At 35.3% G+C, this 16,491-nt stretch overlaps 2 protein-coding genes across 3 annotated transcripts in view; one reads left to right on the forward strand and one right to left on the reverse strand.

Annotated features, from left to right (window-relative positions):
* The window catches only part of LOC112500573 (probable leucine-rich repeat receptor-like protein kinase At1g68400), a 10,189-nt gene extending 2,923 nt beyond the window's left edge, over positions 1 to 7,266 (forward strand). The window contains exons 4-5 of the mRNA XM_025104077.1: positions 5,076 to 6,218; positions 6,439 to 7,266. Coding sequence (XP_024959845.1) covers positions 5,076 to 6,218; positions 6,439 to 7,097 — 1,802 coding nt within the window. The 3' untranslated portion in view covers positions 7,098 to 7,266. The remainder of the gene's footprint in view (positions 1 to 5,075; positions 6,219 to 6,438) is intronic.
* Positions 7,267 to 10,580: 3,314 nt separating this feature from the next.
* Positions 10,581 to 13,964, reverse strand: LOC112500951 (endoplasmic reticulum-Golgi intermediate compartment protein 3-like). Of its 2 annotated transcripts, XM_025104574.1 has the most exons (13): positions 13,797 to 13,964; positions 13,554 to 13,687; positions 12,943 to 13,016; positions 12,778 to 12,861; positions 12,548 to 12,709; positions 12,373 to 12,465; positions 12,125 to 12,301; positions 11,954 to 12,021; positions 11,748 to 11,799; positions 11,590 to 11,643; positions 11,411 to 11,503; positions 11,160 to 11,226; positions 10,581 to 10,873 (listed from the first exon to the last, which is right to left on the reverse strand). In XM_025104574.1, exons 2-13 carry the CDS (start codon positions 13,579 to 13,581, stop codon positions 10,782 to 10,784), a joined length of 1,044 nt encoding a protein of 347 aa, XP_024960342.1. In that variant the 5' UTR covers positions 13,582 to 13,687; positions 13,797 to 13,964; the 3' UTR covers positions 10,581 to 10,781. The 2 variants fall into 2 exon arrangements, with proteins under 2 accessions (XP_024960342.1, XP_024960341.1); XM_025104573.1 differs by having other exon boundaries at positions 13,554 to 13,964.
* Positions 13,965 to 16,491: the final 2,527 nt, after the last annotated feature.

Below are 16,491 nucleotides of genomic sequence, written 5' to 3' on the forward strand. Positions count from 1 at the left end.
AAGATTCAAATATGTTCATCTTATTGACAACTAATTCACATATGAAACCATCTACAGCAAACATCATGCACGAACAGATATAAAGTACAGGTATCGGTTTTATCTGCACAACCCCTGTTTTTGTTAATGTGCACATGTCTCATCGTCGTGTATGTGTATCTCTACGAGCATGCATCAAGGTTGAAGAACATGATCATATGACCAACATATATCGATTATAGTGTTCATTAGGTTCACACGGTGTAGCTAATGTTCATATATCTAGGTTCACACGGTGTAGCTAATGTTCATATATCTAGGGTTCACACCATAGGGTTCACATGAATGTTCATACCTTGATATAGGCACGAAGATGAACGATTGTTCATACACATATTAATTAATACAAATTTTTGACCAATTTATCTTTTGAACAATTGTTCATATACATATTAATTAATATATTAATTAAATTATTGTTTATTTAATCTCATTTAATAATAACCGTTAGATTAGAAAATAAACGATTAAGATGGGTTAGCAWAGTTTGCACAAAATATTGGGTTAGTATTTGAACCAGCCCCTATATATATATATATATATATATATATATAATATTCTATCATCCACATGTGCCACCTTAAACGACATAACCTACAACTGGTAACGCCTCGTTTTCATACCATCGTGTGTCGACACCAACTGTCTTTCTTTCGTTTTTTTTTATTTGTTTGCAAACTCAAAAAAGTTCATACAACTTATTACTTACTTACATTAGTTCGATACAGTAGCATCATGAACTTTACAATTGTATAAACATTCTAAGAACAGTTCAATAGCGTAACACATATAACAACTATTATAAAAACTATAACTCTTCATGTCGGTCCTTTCATGTCTTATTTGAGATATACATATATGAAATATGTAAGTTTTAAGCTTAATAAGCAGTTATGATTTCATAAAATATATTTCATTTTAATGCATGAATGACAATTCAATACATTTCGTATAATTATGCATGATAATTTTGATGCATGAAACCACTTATGTGAAAACATCATTTGGACATTATCCGTGAATGCGAGATTTTATATGTGTAAGCATGCAAAATATTTTCAACGGGATCCTTGATTCCTAGGGTTCCGCAAACGATCTTCCGTCTGAGGTCCGTTTGCAAGACGTCCTCTATACTTATACTCCGTTAGATAATGAATATGACCATACTTTCACATCCACAAAAATTTTCATACACCAAATGTAAAATACATGTTTTTCTCATAAAATGCATTATAAGCATAACCTTATTTCATGCAAGGTAAACTTACCAAAACATCATTTCAAAATATTCATCATGCATAAATACATACATACATATAGATACATACATATATATATATATATACATACATACATATACATACATATATATATATACATACATACATATATATATATACACACACATATATATAGCACATATTATCATTTCTCATAATATATACTCATATTATTTACTTAATCGTGATGCTTGATTTACCACCTTAAATTGGATGTCTCTCTAACTTACTTTTGGTATTTTTGTGTGCTCTTTATAAAAATGAAACATATATGTTTAATAATTGTAATATGGGAAGCATGAGGTGACGAATTATGATGAGACGATGGACGTAAAATTCATCAATAATTTATGTAATTTCCTTAGTCCGTATATATTTATATAAATATATAATATTTTATTTATTATATATATTATTGTATTTATGGAGTGTAGCTTTGTTATGTAATCTCAAATCTAAGTATAAGCATATATTTACCTACCTATATGGATGCTATTTCTATACCTTTTTCCGACTTTTATAAATTTCCTTAGACTTTGATATTTTCAGTATCTCGATCTTTCAACTTATATATATGTGTTGTGTGTGTGTGAGAAACCGTATAGGCGAAAGATCGTGTGAGAAGGAGATTTAAGGTGAGGAATATAAGAAGGGATATAGATCATTGATCACTTTTAATCTCAAACCCACCCATGTATCGCGCTTGATACGGGGATTGATCTGGTCCCAAAAAATTAACCTTTTATGATTACATCGGAAATAATCTAACAAAAGGGGGATTATTCAGGCAGGCTCAATGGATAACGAGGATGGAATAGCGGTTGGATGGCTAAGACATCCTATCTTTAGAGCATCTCGTAATAATGTGCATCGAAGGGTGGTGATCACTTCTTACGCTTTTCACCTAAACTGTCCTTCTCATCGGAACTCAACTATATGTATGTATGTGTGTGCACACACACACATATGTGCGTGTTTGTGTGAAATATCCTCTTTCCAATGATATCAATATTTGATATTAAAATCTTAACTTTTGTATTTGATGTAAATATCTCCACTTCAGATAAAATATCTTAATTATCTTAAAGATTTAAGATACTTAAATGAACATAATTTTGTTTTTTTTTTTGTAAGGATGTCCGGACCAAAGCCCGACTAATCCCCGGCAAATTTGGAGGCTAAACATGGCCCCACTTAAATGTCGCCAACACTCCCTTCCCAGGGCTCGAACTCGGGTTCATGACTATGTCATGCCCAAACCTTTACCACTAGGCTGGAAGGTCTTTGACAACATAATTTTGTTGCTATTGTAATTGTAAAACCGGGGTGTTACAACAATATTTCATACTTTGTAGTTTAGAATGGCCTTATAGTATGAGCGGTTGTCCTTTTTATGTATCGGGCGGTGAATCATTTCTATCTCTTGCTCAATCTTTGTCTTGGTGGAAGGTTACTCTTTTTAAAAAGTACTAGAAGAGTACTTGCGCAATGCAGCGAAATACATCTTAATTTTAATATTTTATTTTATTATTTATCTCAGTCGATGTTATAATATGGTTTTAGGTGATTTTAAAAAAGCGATGATGTTTTTATTTCTTCAATAAAATATAAATTTGAAGATATCATAAAAATTTGACAAAAGTATATCGATATTAGTATCAAATTAACTATTTAAAATTCCTCAATTTTGTTTCAATTTTTTATTATAATTTAATTTAGGTTCAATAACGAAGTAATTTATATTTGATTTAATAATATAATTTTCTTATAAAGATAATAATTAATTATTTTATTAGAACTCGATAATTATTCTAATTATATTTTAGATTATTTATATTTTAAAATAAGATGTTTATCCTCTATTTGATTATGTTTATCCGCGGTTAGTTACACGAATTCAAACATCGAGCTTTAATAAATTGTACTTATGCATAATTTACTTGTAATCTTGAATTTTAAGTAATATGCATCAATATACAGTACTTCATGCATAGAAAATGATTTTTAAGAGTTTTTTGTTAAATGCTTTATAATATAGTAAAGATATAATATTTATATACGGCAAAATATTTATGTACACTCTTTATTTTTATGAAGCAAACCCTAATCTCCAAGAAGGTTAAGATTTACCGATTATCCAGATGCCGCTAAGCCAACAACCCTTTTTTTTATAGTAGTTACTCATTATGTTTCCTCACTCGTTTCTTCATCTTTGCTCCCCCAATTCGTCACACACGTTGAACTACTTATTGGGGGTTTCTCCCCTGTTTAAGTTGACGTTGAATTGTTAACCACGCTGCGTATAAAACACAATAAAAACTTACTGGATCAAAGAAAATTAAACAACGTTTATTAGATTACTTACAGTTCATTTGTTTTTCAAAGGAGTGTGAACTGAAGTTTCTTTTCTTGATGGACTTTATTAATTTAATATATTGGTATGGACACTGAATTTTATAGTTATTATCGAGAAAAGATAAATCGAGGGTGATATATGATATAATGTCATGATGACCATGACATACGTGATTTATGCATTTGATGGCCGTGGGACCATCCCCCATATAGTGCGGGCCTTTCAAAGGACGGTGGCATATACCCTTTTTTTTAGCATAATCTAATACTGCTTTTATGTTTCTTAGTGAGTGACGTTCTGATCTTGAAATCAAATCAACTTAGGTCGTTGACAAAGACAACATTTTTTTGGCAAATCAAGTCATCTGATAGAGTCGGGTTTGTATGGTATCTAAGCGTTCTGCAGTAGAGCTTCTACTGTCGTTTTTTGGGTTGTTTCGATGAGAACCAACTACAAATTGTCAAATTAATATAACAACAAAATGTTACAACAAGTATCAAACAAACAAATGTATTCTTTTTGACCAACAAACACTAATTTCTATGGAGTCGAACAACATCATTCGTGTCCAAATACTAGTGTTCACATTCTGTCAATTTTTCCTTTTAAGTTTCTAATAAATTATAGTTTTTTTTTTTTTTTTCGATTTTCTCTCTGAAACAGTTGGGAGATAGTATATATTTATCAGAAGTCCTTTTGACTTGTTCTGTATTAAACCCATGACTTGTTCTGTATTTGGATAAAATTATCCCACTTTTTTTTACCAACTGAACTACACGTCAGAAGTCGTTTTGACTTTATTATTGCACATATATGATTCTCGAATTACAAAAGGTTTCGGACTACATATATCCATGCAAGAAAATCACTTTCAAAAACAGATCGTTAAAAATAAAACATACTAAGAGTTCAAATAAGAGTGCTAAAATATTATGAGAAGGTATGAAATGAAAGTTAATAAATAGATCATATGTGAATTATTGAGAAAAAAATCATTCGATAAGTTCCATTCTTTTTTTCCTTTTTTTTTGCAATTATGTCCGTTATATTTTTCAACTAGTTTTTTAAAATATCGTGTTAGATCATTTTATATTATTATACGAGCCTTTTAATCATTATACACCAAATCATTCATTAACTACCAAATCGCAGGTACGAGAATACCCCATGTTCTTCTTTTAGTCTTAGGATTCTCAGCAATAAATCAAATAAAAATGAATATAAATTTCTTGATATCCTCTTCAAACAATGAACAATCGTCAAACCCCATAGCTGTAATGGCATCTTACTCGAATATGTTTCGTTATCTTGCTATTTCTACACCATTTTTTTGCCACCTTTTTTCCATACCAAAATCATGGCTTTCTCTCACCTTTTCATGTTCGTATTTCTTGTTGCAGGTTCTGCCGTCGCCGGCGACCAGATAAACGCCGATATCACCATCGGTTTCACCGAGGCAGAAAGAAATGGTCTGTTGGCACTCAAATCTCGTTTTCACAACCCTTTTCTCGACGCCGGATGGCAAAGCTTCAATTGCCTCCAATGGTATGGTGTCAACTGCAGTGGCGGTGGAGTCGTCGGTGTAACCCTCGAGAATCTCGGCATCACCGGCGAAATCGTCGCTGATTCGCTTCTCAATCTCACCTCGTTGTCGGTTTTGAGCTTCAAGAACAATTCGATATTTGGGCAGATGATGGACTTCTCGAAGAACCCGAATTTGGCACGGCTTGATTTGTCGAGCAACAACTTTGACGGGTCGATTTCGCCTTCGCTCGTCAACCTGGTTTTGCTGGAGTCGTTGCAGCTCCAGCAGAATAGGTTGACGGGTTCTATTCCCTGGTTCGATCAGTCTAGCTTGAAACAATTGAACGTATCGAACAATAACCTCTCAGGACCGATACCGAATACCAAAACGCTTGAATCATTTGGTCCTTCATCGTATGATCATAATCAGTGGTTGTGTGGGCCACCCTCTCCTAGAGTGTGTGGCCCCACAACATCGGATGATGATCATAGTTCTGGATCAAACAAGTCTACTCTTTTGATTATCGTTAACGTTATAGGTGTATTCATTATCGTTATTCTGTTAGTGTTGTTCTACAAAAAGAAACAAAAACTTGACCGAAAGAGAATGGAGAACAAGAACACCATGGTTGAGGAGGACGCGGAAAAGGCGAGTAAGGTGATGATTGACGATCACCACGAAAATGTACCGAAACCAGACAAAGGAAACCTTGTTTTTGTGGACGGCGACCCCGAGTTCGAGCTAGGGGACCTTATGAAAGCTTCCGCCGAGAGTCTAGGCAAAGGGAATTTCGGGAACACGTACAGGGCTAGGTTGGAAGACGGAAGAAACGTGATCGTGAAACGGCTAAGGGATTTGAAGCCGTTGAGTAGCGATGAATTCGTAACTCAAATGAATGCGATCGCGGCCCAGAAACACCCGAATCTGACGCTGCTTCTTGCGTACTATTACTCCAAACACGAGAAATTGTTGGTGCATAAGTTTGTGACAAACGGGAACCTTTTCGATCACCTTCACGGTAGCTTTTCCCCCATTCAATTTCATTTGTAGTTTCATATTCGTGTAACTCGTAAAACTTGATAATTCGACCAAAGGGTCATCGGCTCAATGGTATCCGAGTTACTGCTAGAGCCTAGCCTCCGTGGAGGTCATGGTTCAAACCTCAAACGTGAGGAGTGTACATGTATCGGGCGTATATAAATATTACATCCTTCAAAAACTTTGATAATTGGATATAGGAGGAAGAGGGACGAACGATCGAGTTCCGTTTCGATGGAACGCAAGGTTAACCATTGCACGCGGAGTGGCTCGAGCCATGGAGTACTTACACACGAACCCTAATTTACAAACCCTAGTTCCCCATGGCAATCTAAAATCATCCAATGTACTCATTGATGAGAATAATAATGCTCTCATTTCGGGCTACGGTCTTACGGGGATCATCTCCAACACGATATCCGCTCAACAAATGGTTGCCTTCAAATCTCCCGAGTTCGTGACCTCCAAAAGGATCTCAAAGAAGTCCGACGTATGGAGCTATGGAACCCTAGTAATGGAGCTCTTGACCGGGAGACTTGGCGTTCACTCGGCTCCGCAGGATGACAAAGCCGTGGATCTATGTAGTTGGGTCCACCGTGCGGTTCGTGAAGAATGGACCGCGGAGATCTTCGATTTGGAAATCATGGTGCAAAGGAGCGCAATCCATGGGATGTTGAAACTGCTACAACTAGCGGTGCGTTGTTGCGACAAAGCACCAGAAAAACGACCCGAGATGAGCGAGGTAGCACGTGACGTGGAGAGCATTAAGGTTGGTAATGTCGATTCAGAGAGCGAAGAAGATTTATCCGTTGATCGTTCATTGACAGATGATTCCATGTCCGCGACCTCGTCAAGGTGATCTTATTATGATGCTAGAAAATCTGTACAAAGATTTCTGGACCTTCATCTTACGCCGTTTATGCAGTTATGAAAGTGCATAAACGACTTAGGTGATGTAGGGCCAAGGGGATTCGAGAATGCATAGTACAAAGTGGTCAATTTGGTTATTAGGAAACGAGAATAAATCTAACTTTTGGCACGCAAGTAGTTAACGAGCGTTTTGTTCGGTTAATGTATCTAGTCATAAATGTTACTAATAAATTCGGAATGCAGATTCAAGGTTTCTTTACTGTCGTTTAACAACTCTTAAATTTACGGCATAAGTAAAACTGTTGCAAATTTTGGACAAACAACTAAAATCATACAATTATATAGCATATTTAATTACTTAAAATGGTAATCTAAAGAATGACAATATATCATATTTGAAAATAACTGTCATAAGTTATTACTATTCTGAATACTTTCACCAACAAATGGAACCGTAATCAGTCGAAAACGTATGTGAAGATCTTTCGTGGGTGATACCCACCAACAGATCACCGACGGAAGTAATCAACGGGAGATCACCGAAAGACTGTCACAAACGGATCACCGATGGTTCTTTCCGTGATCACCGACGGCTATCCGTTAATCGCGGTGCTTATTATTAGAATAAATTACAGATTTGGTCCCTGTGGTTTGCTGGTCTCTGTCTCTCTAACACCCGTTGACGTCGTTCCCGTGCGGCCGCTAGCGGGTGATCGCCCTCTTATCTCTCTCTCTCTAATATATATATATATATATATATATATATTCTCCTGCCACGCCATATTTTCCGACGAGATCGGCCCCTCCCCTCCCCCGTTCCCCCATCTTTTCGTCTTTGTCCGAAGAACATCACCTTCGTCAATCACCCCAACCCGCCACCTCTCTCCATCACCATCGACCCTCTTTTAAATACACACACACCGACACACCGAGACACCCTTTTGTTAAATAAATAAACACAGCCACACATACATATATAGAGTTTGTTTCAAATACAATCCGTCGTATTTGTACAACCAATGCGATCCAATAAATTGAGATATTTATGGAAATGATGAGAGTTCATTTATTATGATTTGAATATTTATGGAAGATGAATATGGTTCATTAATTATGATCAATACTTTATATTAAGAAACAATCAAAACTTCTATGAAATCATATGAAATGGATGGTTGAGATTGAGTTGTATTGGCTTCACAAATATCAAGGGTTGTATAATATCTAACCTCTACATATATATATATATATATATATACATACATGTATATATATACACACACATGGACTCCGTTAAATACACACCTCACACCACACATATATGCATATATACACACTCTGTCTCTCTTAAACGCGCGCACACACACACATTGTTAAACATAGACACCACACATATATAGATATATATATACACACACATTTTATGACTTTCGATTAAACAGATACACACACATATATCTACCCTCTGTTAAACACACACCCACGGTACACCCAACACACACAGAGCACACTCAAAGAACACATCACAGCAGTGTTGGGGGAGTCATCTTTGCAGTGGGGGTGGAGGTCACGCAGGAGATCTTATCGGAGGTTAAGTTAGAGATCTTATCAGAGGTTAAGCTGGAGATCTTATTGGAGATGACGCCGGAGATATTACCGGAGGTCACGCCGGAGGGGATGTGTGGTGGGTTGCCGTCGGGGGAGAGAGAGTTGGAGTTTTAATATAAGAAAAAAAGGGAAATGAAAAGTATTTAGAAAAAGGGGTAAAATGACTATTTTGCCCCTTATTTAAATGGAAGAAGGTAACGACCGTCAGAAGAAGGTACCAATCTGTTACAAAATGACATATGATGAGTCCTAATATGTAACAAATGAAGTTCATAGACCATTTTCATAAAAACCAGTAAAACCATAGGGACCAAATCTGTAATTTACTATTATTACTAATTTAAAGAAAAACTGTATTTCTCTATATATTTTATATACTAACCCGCCAATAATTATCAAAATACCAAATAATCTAATACAATTATCAAAAGGAAAAAATGGTTATTATAATGGCAAATCTATATAATCTAACTAGAGGGATCCGGAAGGGAGTCCACCAATGGTCATGGACGGAATACGGCCTCGTTGTTAGATACTCATTTGTGCATTTGGTATATTGGATAGGATAATATAACACAAAACAAGGATTACTGTTTTTACGATTGAGAGAACGTTTATATGAAACAAACAAAAATAAAATGAAACAACCATGTTTCACCAATACATTAGTGATCTGACGGAAATCACCTATGGAGTAGGTTGCTTTTGTCCGTGATACTCCTATAGTCAAAACAGACCCCCTATACTTTTCAAGTTTCCACTTTCTCCCCTCAGATAGAAATTCCATTCATTTAAAAGAATCCAAATATTAATATATTCCATCTACCATACGTCTTTATATTTCTAACCCATCAACCATCCATTCCAAATATCATTCCTGTTCATCGGTTGACAATTAGATGTGATGGAAACCAAACCGATCCAATTATTCATTGAATGTTGGATTTTATCAAGCGACCCGATTCGATTAACATTGGATAACCGATCCAATCCTATCCAATGGATGATTGGATCGGTTCAGTTCCATCCATTGGATATTTTTACTAGATATCCATCGGATATCCAATGAATGAGCCGATGGGATTGGAATTCAATCCAATGCTCTAACAATGATACAAATTAATTAATCACTTTCAATATGTGTTAAAGCCAATACAAGGGAAGTTAAAAATTCAAAGCCCCACATAAAACAAATTTCTATTTAAACGATTTGAAATAAATTAATAGGACAATAGTTGGATAATGGTCGGATGGACAACTGGATGGTCATCGGATGATTAATTGGATGTTGACCAATTCGGTTCGGTTTTGGTCGGTTCTAGACTGCCATCTGAGAACTGACATATCCAAATTGGATGTTGAAATTTTCAATCGGATCCGATCCAATTACAATCGGATATCCAATTATGGTCGGTTGGTTCTAGTTGGATCAGTCGGTTCCAATTGGATCGGTTGATTTTCTACCCACCCCTAGCAAATACTCAATTGAATACAACATATAAAAACCTGTTCTATTTTCGTGTTTCCTTTTCTTCATGGCCGTCCCTTGGTGAAAAGATGGACCCTTTAGCCAACGGTCTTCGATCCCCTTCCCATTCTAATCGGTGGGACACGACTCTCCTCAGCGCAACTCTATTGAATGGACCGTTGTATCAAGGAGAGCAAATCTTCATTCCTCCATTCCAAACTGATCAACAAGCGTATTTCTCGACAGTTAACAACTGAAAGGCAAGAAAAGAATACATACTACAAAAGCCATAATCTTGAAGCTTTTCATTTGCATAACCAATTCGACACGCTAAAGCTTTAGATCGAGATAAAGATCGACTTTAAAAGAATAAGGATATATATATTAAGACCAAAATTGTGTACACTGTTTACAAAGAATGTTAAAAATGTTCCTACGTCGCTGAACTATACAGATATGGGCGTTACTAATAACTAGTTAGAAAAGATAATTACAACGACAATATCGAGAGGACAAAGAGTTTGTACCAACGAAATCCAGGATTGTCGAAACTGGAGTGGGTGGCGAGGGTTTAAGGTAGAAAAGATCATAGCAAGCTTAGCCCAATTTTCCGATTTCCATTTTCTTCCGCAAAGCCTTATGACCATGGTAAATGAATGAATCTACTATTCCTGCAACTGTGAATATACCTGAATACGACATGAGAAGATCATTTGGTTGATGGAAAGAACTATCAATTGTATCGGTTGGACATTTGAAGCATAATCAAACATAGGGGAAAGGTTGAAATGAGAACCATAAATATCCTGAGAACCAACTATTTCATGTATTATTCATGATGAATGACCCTAAATATTCATGCATATCGTTCATTGTTCATGATATCATGTATTTTGATGAAAATACATGAATAGTTAGTCCTTAAGTAAAATATTTACGCTTCTCATTTCAACCTACCCCATCAAACATATATACCTCCAACTATTGCACAAAGATTAGTCAAGAAGTGTAAGAAGGAGGTATGCGTTTCTGTGAAAGTCACCTGCGGAAGCCACCAAGAGGAATTGTAAAAATAGAGTAGACAGTGTAAAAAATGGGTTTGTTTCCAATAACGTCGTTTCTCCTATAACACAAGGATGGGACCTAGATCAAGTTGTCCACTTTTTAACCATGCATAATGGATAAATTTCCTCTGGGACAGGTATGCCTACAGAAATGAAACAGACCTTAATTGCAGAGAGGTCATAGAAGAAAAAGACTCCAGGAAGCGCCCGTTGGCCAAGTTTTTCTGGACCCTTATAATGTTCTGTCACAGAGAACTGTAGGATACAAATTCCATGCGTTTCAGAACATAAAATTTGATCACAAATTCACAATACATTTCCTCTTAAAGTTCATGAAATACCTGATTTGACTGAATAACTGGGCCTCTAACAGGAGTGTATACAGTTGGCACCACCTGAAATTTAGACCAGATTTATATTATATATCTCTATATACGTAAGTATGCATCATGTAGGTATGTAGGTAATGAGAGTTGTGGACTCACTGTAGAGTACTAACCTTAAGGAAATACTGATACATTCCATTTGGTATTCCTTGAAACCAATGCACCCTGAATAACGATACAAATAGCAATAACGAAAAGCTCAAACACTTGTTATCAAATCTCTGAGTTTAAAAGGAACTGTTTTGACACTTGAAAGTTCAACATGAACTCAATTTTTGGAGAGAGAGGAGAGAGTACGTTATGGTAATAAAAATCTTACCCATCAAGTGGATTCACAATACCAGGATAATTGACTCCAAAAGCTAGTTTATTTATCTTGTGACTTATCTGAAAATTTTATTAGCATTTAAAAGTAAAAATTACAGAATAAGAGAGTTCGATTTTAAATTGATTGAATTCTATGGTAAAAGTGTAGAAGATGGTAGCCTACATTATAACCATCCTCTTGAAAGGCCTGGCCTTCATGGCCTACATGTATATTGGACAGATGAAAGCTTTTGACAAAGTGAAAATTTCCAGCCACTTTGTTGACCTCTAAAGATCCGTGCACTTTACATCCTTCACCTTCTTCAGATTTAATCCTCTGAACAAAACCTTCTCGTTTGCACTAACATGTCAAGAATGTTAAACTTTAGTGTTGTTTTTTACGATTTAGGCATGAACTTGAATCAAACCAACCTGATCAATCAGATCAGGATTCATTAATCCCCAGCCTTTCCTTCGATATGCTTCACGAACCTCTTCACATGAATTACAACATTCATCTTCTGACTGGATTGTTAAACAGTAACAAGAATCAATGATTTGATAAAATTTTCTAAGTTCATCTCGTGATGCATCAAAGAAGACGTACCTTCTCTGCACCATAACATGAACCACAATATGTTTCATTATGCTCAAGCTCTCCTCCATGTTTCTGCATGGGCTTTCCAATCTTAGGGGTACCCATCCGATCATATCTCATTTGAATCTCGTTGCCATTAGCATCGATTCTGGTCTTCATTACAGAATGTTTCTGCAAGCATAGATTTTGGTCAAAATGGCATGAACAAAATAGCTGGAGAACACTTTAAGCACACATACAATATCAAGATGTTGCTCCCCACTGATATCGATGGCATCAAGGCTGAGTAATGTACACGAAACGGCAGGGAATGTGATATCAAACTGCATTTACAAGCATCATACATGAATTGAGTTCTGAGTCCATATTTCGATCTAAATCTCAGAAATAATGACAAACTTTACATTAATATGTAGTTTTTCCCCTCTTGAAGTATCAACTACAAGCTTTGTTTCAGTTACTGTTTGTAGATATAGTCCTGCAATGGGAGAAAACACCAACAACTTTCAGATGTTGGAATTAATATGAGATAAGCATATTAACACATTCCAAATGCATATTAACACTCTCCTTCCCTCTTTGTAAAAATGCCAAAAAGAATCCTATAGATTATGATCCGCAACCAAAAATGCAAAAAGAACCGATCACTTTTATTCTTCATAATTTGTTCATTCTTGCAAATTAGAACACTCTTTTTATGTTTTTAAAAAAACTGTTGTTTTGTTTACAAGAATATGCGAAGTATGATGTTCAAGAAAAAGCCAAGTAACTTGTATCATATTGGATCTCAAATACTATAAACGCATGATGTTAATGCACCAAGAAGGAAATGCATGCTGAAATTACTCATGAATCAAAAGGAAATTCATCGAACTTCAAAACAGGCCATTAAATCGCTAATAGCTACACTGAGATTCCAGATGACGAATTCTTTGAATCAAACACAGAATTATAAAAAAAATCAATTCCTTCTATAAGAAATGCTAATCATATGCTCGATACGAAAGAATTTTACCGAGCTCAGAGAAAACAAGGAAGATCATTGCAATGGAGGAAACGAGGGTAATAACACCACCAGACAGCGTACGGCTGTAGAAATCCTCGTTAACTTTTGGGTACGCGTCCAGATTCCGAACTCGACTGAAAACTCTGTTCATAATGCCCGAAGAAGGCATAGCATCCAAACGAACCTAAAATTCCAAACCGACACCAATTTCTCTTGAAATTCAGATTAGTTTGTATCAGATTTAAAACTCACCACCGCCTCGATTTTTCATTCCTCAATCTACACGCGTCTGTTTCTTCTCACTTGTTAATATATTTCAAACGGTGGAGGAGGTGCCGGACGGCGCCGGAAAATGTTAAAGAGCAATTTTGTATGAACTCCGGTGAAATTTCCCGTTGGCTTTGAATTCGCTGGACGAAACTCCGCCTATTTTTGCTTTAATTGCGTGTTTTTGGTGGGTCAGAGAATCAACTGCTAATCTACGGGCCTACGGTTTTTAATACCGTCGAATGGATTTTATATTTCAAAAACAACCCTAAGGTTTAGTACAATTACATATTACACCTTATTTTTAAAGAAATTACACACAACGCCTTCACTCATAATTCAGTTTCAAATAACATACTTTCATTTATGATTATTTGATTATTTAAAGGTTGAATAATCAATTTGTTTACTATCAGGGTTATTTACGGCATAAATGTTTATTAATTGTTATTTAGGGGCAGTTTATCAAACACTTATTCGGGTAAGTGAACATAAAGTCACATTATTTACCGGATGAACATGGTAAGAACCAAAAATCTTATCCGGTAAGAGCGAGACAAGGACCAAGAGTCTTACCCGGTAAGTGAGGGCGACGACTCTTACCACAATAAGCGCGTACCGGGTAAATTGTTGCATACGATACTGTTTTGGTGGACTAGAATCTTACCCGGTAAATAAACGATAGTGTTACATTTTACCAGTAAGCGCTTACTGGGTAAGTGTTTGATAAACGGGCCCTTACTTTATTAGATGAGTATGATAAGATCTGAGATTTTATTTGGTAAAAAACGTTGTAGGGAACAAGAATATTACTTAGGGGCCGTTTAGCAATACTTACCAGGGTAATTGCTTACCGAAAATATTCAAAACTATCAATTACTTAACGGGTAAGATATTAGTCAATCAAAACAGTATCGTATGCAACAATTAGCCCGGTAAGTGCTAACCGTGGTAAGCGTCGTTGCTGTCACTTACAAGTAAGACTCTCGGTCCTTGTCTTAGCTCTTACTGGGTAAGATTTTTGGTCGTTGCAATGTTGATTCGGTAAGATAATGTGACTTGGTAAGCACTTACCCGAATAAGCGTTTGGTAAACGGCCTCTTAGGAGACGTTTACCAATACTTACCTGAGTAATTGTTTACCGGCAAAATTCAAAACTATCAATTACTTAACGAGTAAGATATTAGTCAATCAAAACGGTATCGTATGCAATAATTAGCCCGGTAACTGCTAACCGTGGTAAGAGTCATCGCTGTCATTTACCGGGTAAGTCTCTCAGTCCTTGCCTTAGTTCTTACTGGGTAAGATTCTTGGTTCTTGCAATATTGATTCGGTAAAATAATGTGACTTGGTAAGCGCTTACCCGAATAAAGGTTTGGTAAACGGCCCCTAATACTTACCAAGAATCCATTTTTTATGACAAATAATGTTACCCGATAAGCGTTTTAGTTTTCAAATGTCTCATTCAGGGTCACGAGTCTACAAGTCTTTCTCATTTCAGTGCTCGTCCTTCGACTCTTCAGTACGGCCAAAGGAGCCTTCTAGGTACTGATCTCCTTGATGATCTTTTTTGTTTCTGGTAGTAAATATTTACTTAATAAGTATTTAATAAACAGCCCCTAAACTTGAGTCCACGATCTTTTAGTGTGTTTGACCACTTTTGTGTTGCTTGATGAAAAACGAAAGCCATTCTACTGCTAAAATATTTATTACAACAAAATTGAGTTTATAGGATATCTAAATCTTTTAAATATCCTAATAGAGTGTATAGGACAAAAAATAATGCATCTTATCTAAAAATGTTACAATAAGTTTATAAGAGCCTTTTGAGAACATTTTTAAAATAAAATGTCGTATTAGCTATTTTACATGACACTATTTGAAAAATGTCTTATAAACACAATGGTCCTGTAGAATGATGGTTTCTCTCAATAAATAGCTAATGCGCCATTTTATTTTATGAAGGTCCAAAAAACCTTGTTACCAACCACAAGGGTGGTGCTTGATTGGTTTGAGCTTGACTCCAAAAATCAAAAGTACCTGGAGGTCTAAAGTTCAAATTCAAGGAGGAATAAAAATCCTCTTGTGGCTACGGAGGTTCAAATGCGGTGACTCCGGGCTATCTGCAAAGCAGGTGGTCCCCCTGGGATTAGTCGTCTCGCATAGCGGGTTGGATATCTAGGTTAATCAAAAAAAAAAAAAACCTTGTTACCCAAAATCATTTTATAAACTTATTGTAACATTTTTAGCTATGACATTTTACTTTTTGATACTATAAACTCAAGTCTTATGAAACATATAAACCCAAGTCTTATAAGCTAGTTGAAGTAACGTTTTAAGAGTTTTTTACCATATTTTTCAATTATAACCTTGAATATTAATTGTTTATATTTATTAATTAATATTAATTCCAATTTATTAATTAAATTATTAGGTATTATTTAATATTAAACTTAACTAATTTTAAAAATTAATTAAATAATTCCAATTTATTACTTCATATTAATTTCACTTCATTAATAATTTTAACTATTAATTAATATTAATTTTAAATTATTAACCAATTTTAATTCTAAATTATTTGTTAATATTAATTATTAATTATTTTAGGATAATTAAAAGATTATAGAAATTTCTATATTAAAATATAAGAAGACAAATATAATATTAAAACACCGTC

The sequence above is a fragment of the Cynara cardunculus genome (assembly GCF_001531365.2).
Source record: "Cynara cardunculus var. scolymus isolate 2C chromosome LG 17, CcrdV1, whole genome shotgun sequence".
Classification (NCBI taxonomy): domain Eukaryota; kingdom Viridiplantae; phylum Streptophyta; class Magnoliopsida; order Asterales; family Asteraceae; genus Cynara; species Cynara cardunculus.

Coding starts and splice junctions, on each gene's coding strand:
- LOC112500951 (XM_025104573.1), bottom strand. CDS start 13,713: ATGCCTTCTTCGGGCATTATGAACAGAGTTTTCAGTCGAGTTCGGAAT. Junction 13,017..13,553: donor CCTTGTTTTCTCTGAGCTCG/GTAAAATTCTTT, acceptor CTCCCATTGCAG/GACTATATCTACAAACAGTA. Junction 12,466..12,547: donor CATGTTATGGTGCAGAGAAG/GTACGTCTTCTT, acceptor TTAACAATCCAG/TCAGAAGATGAATGTTGTAA.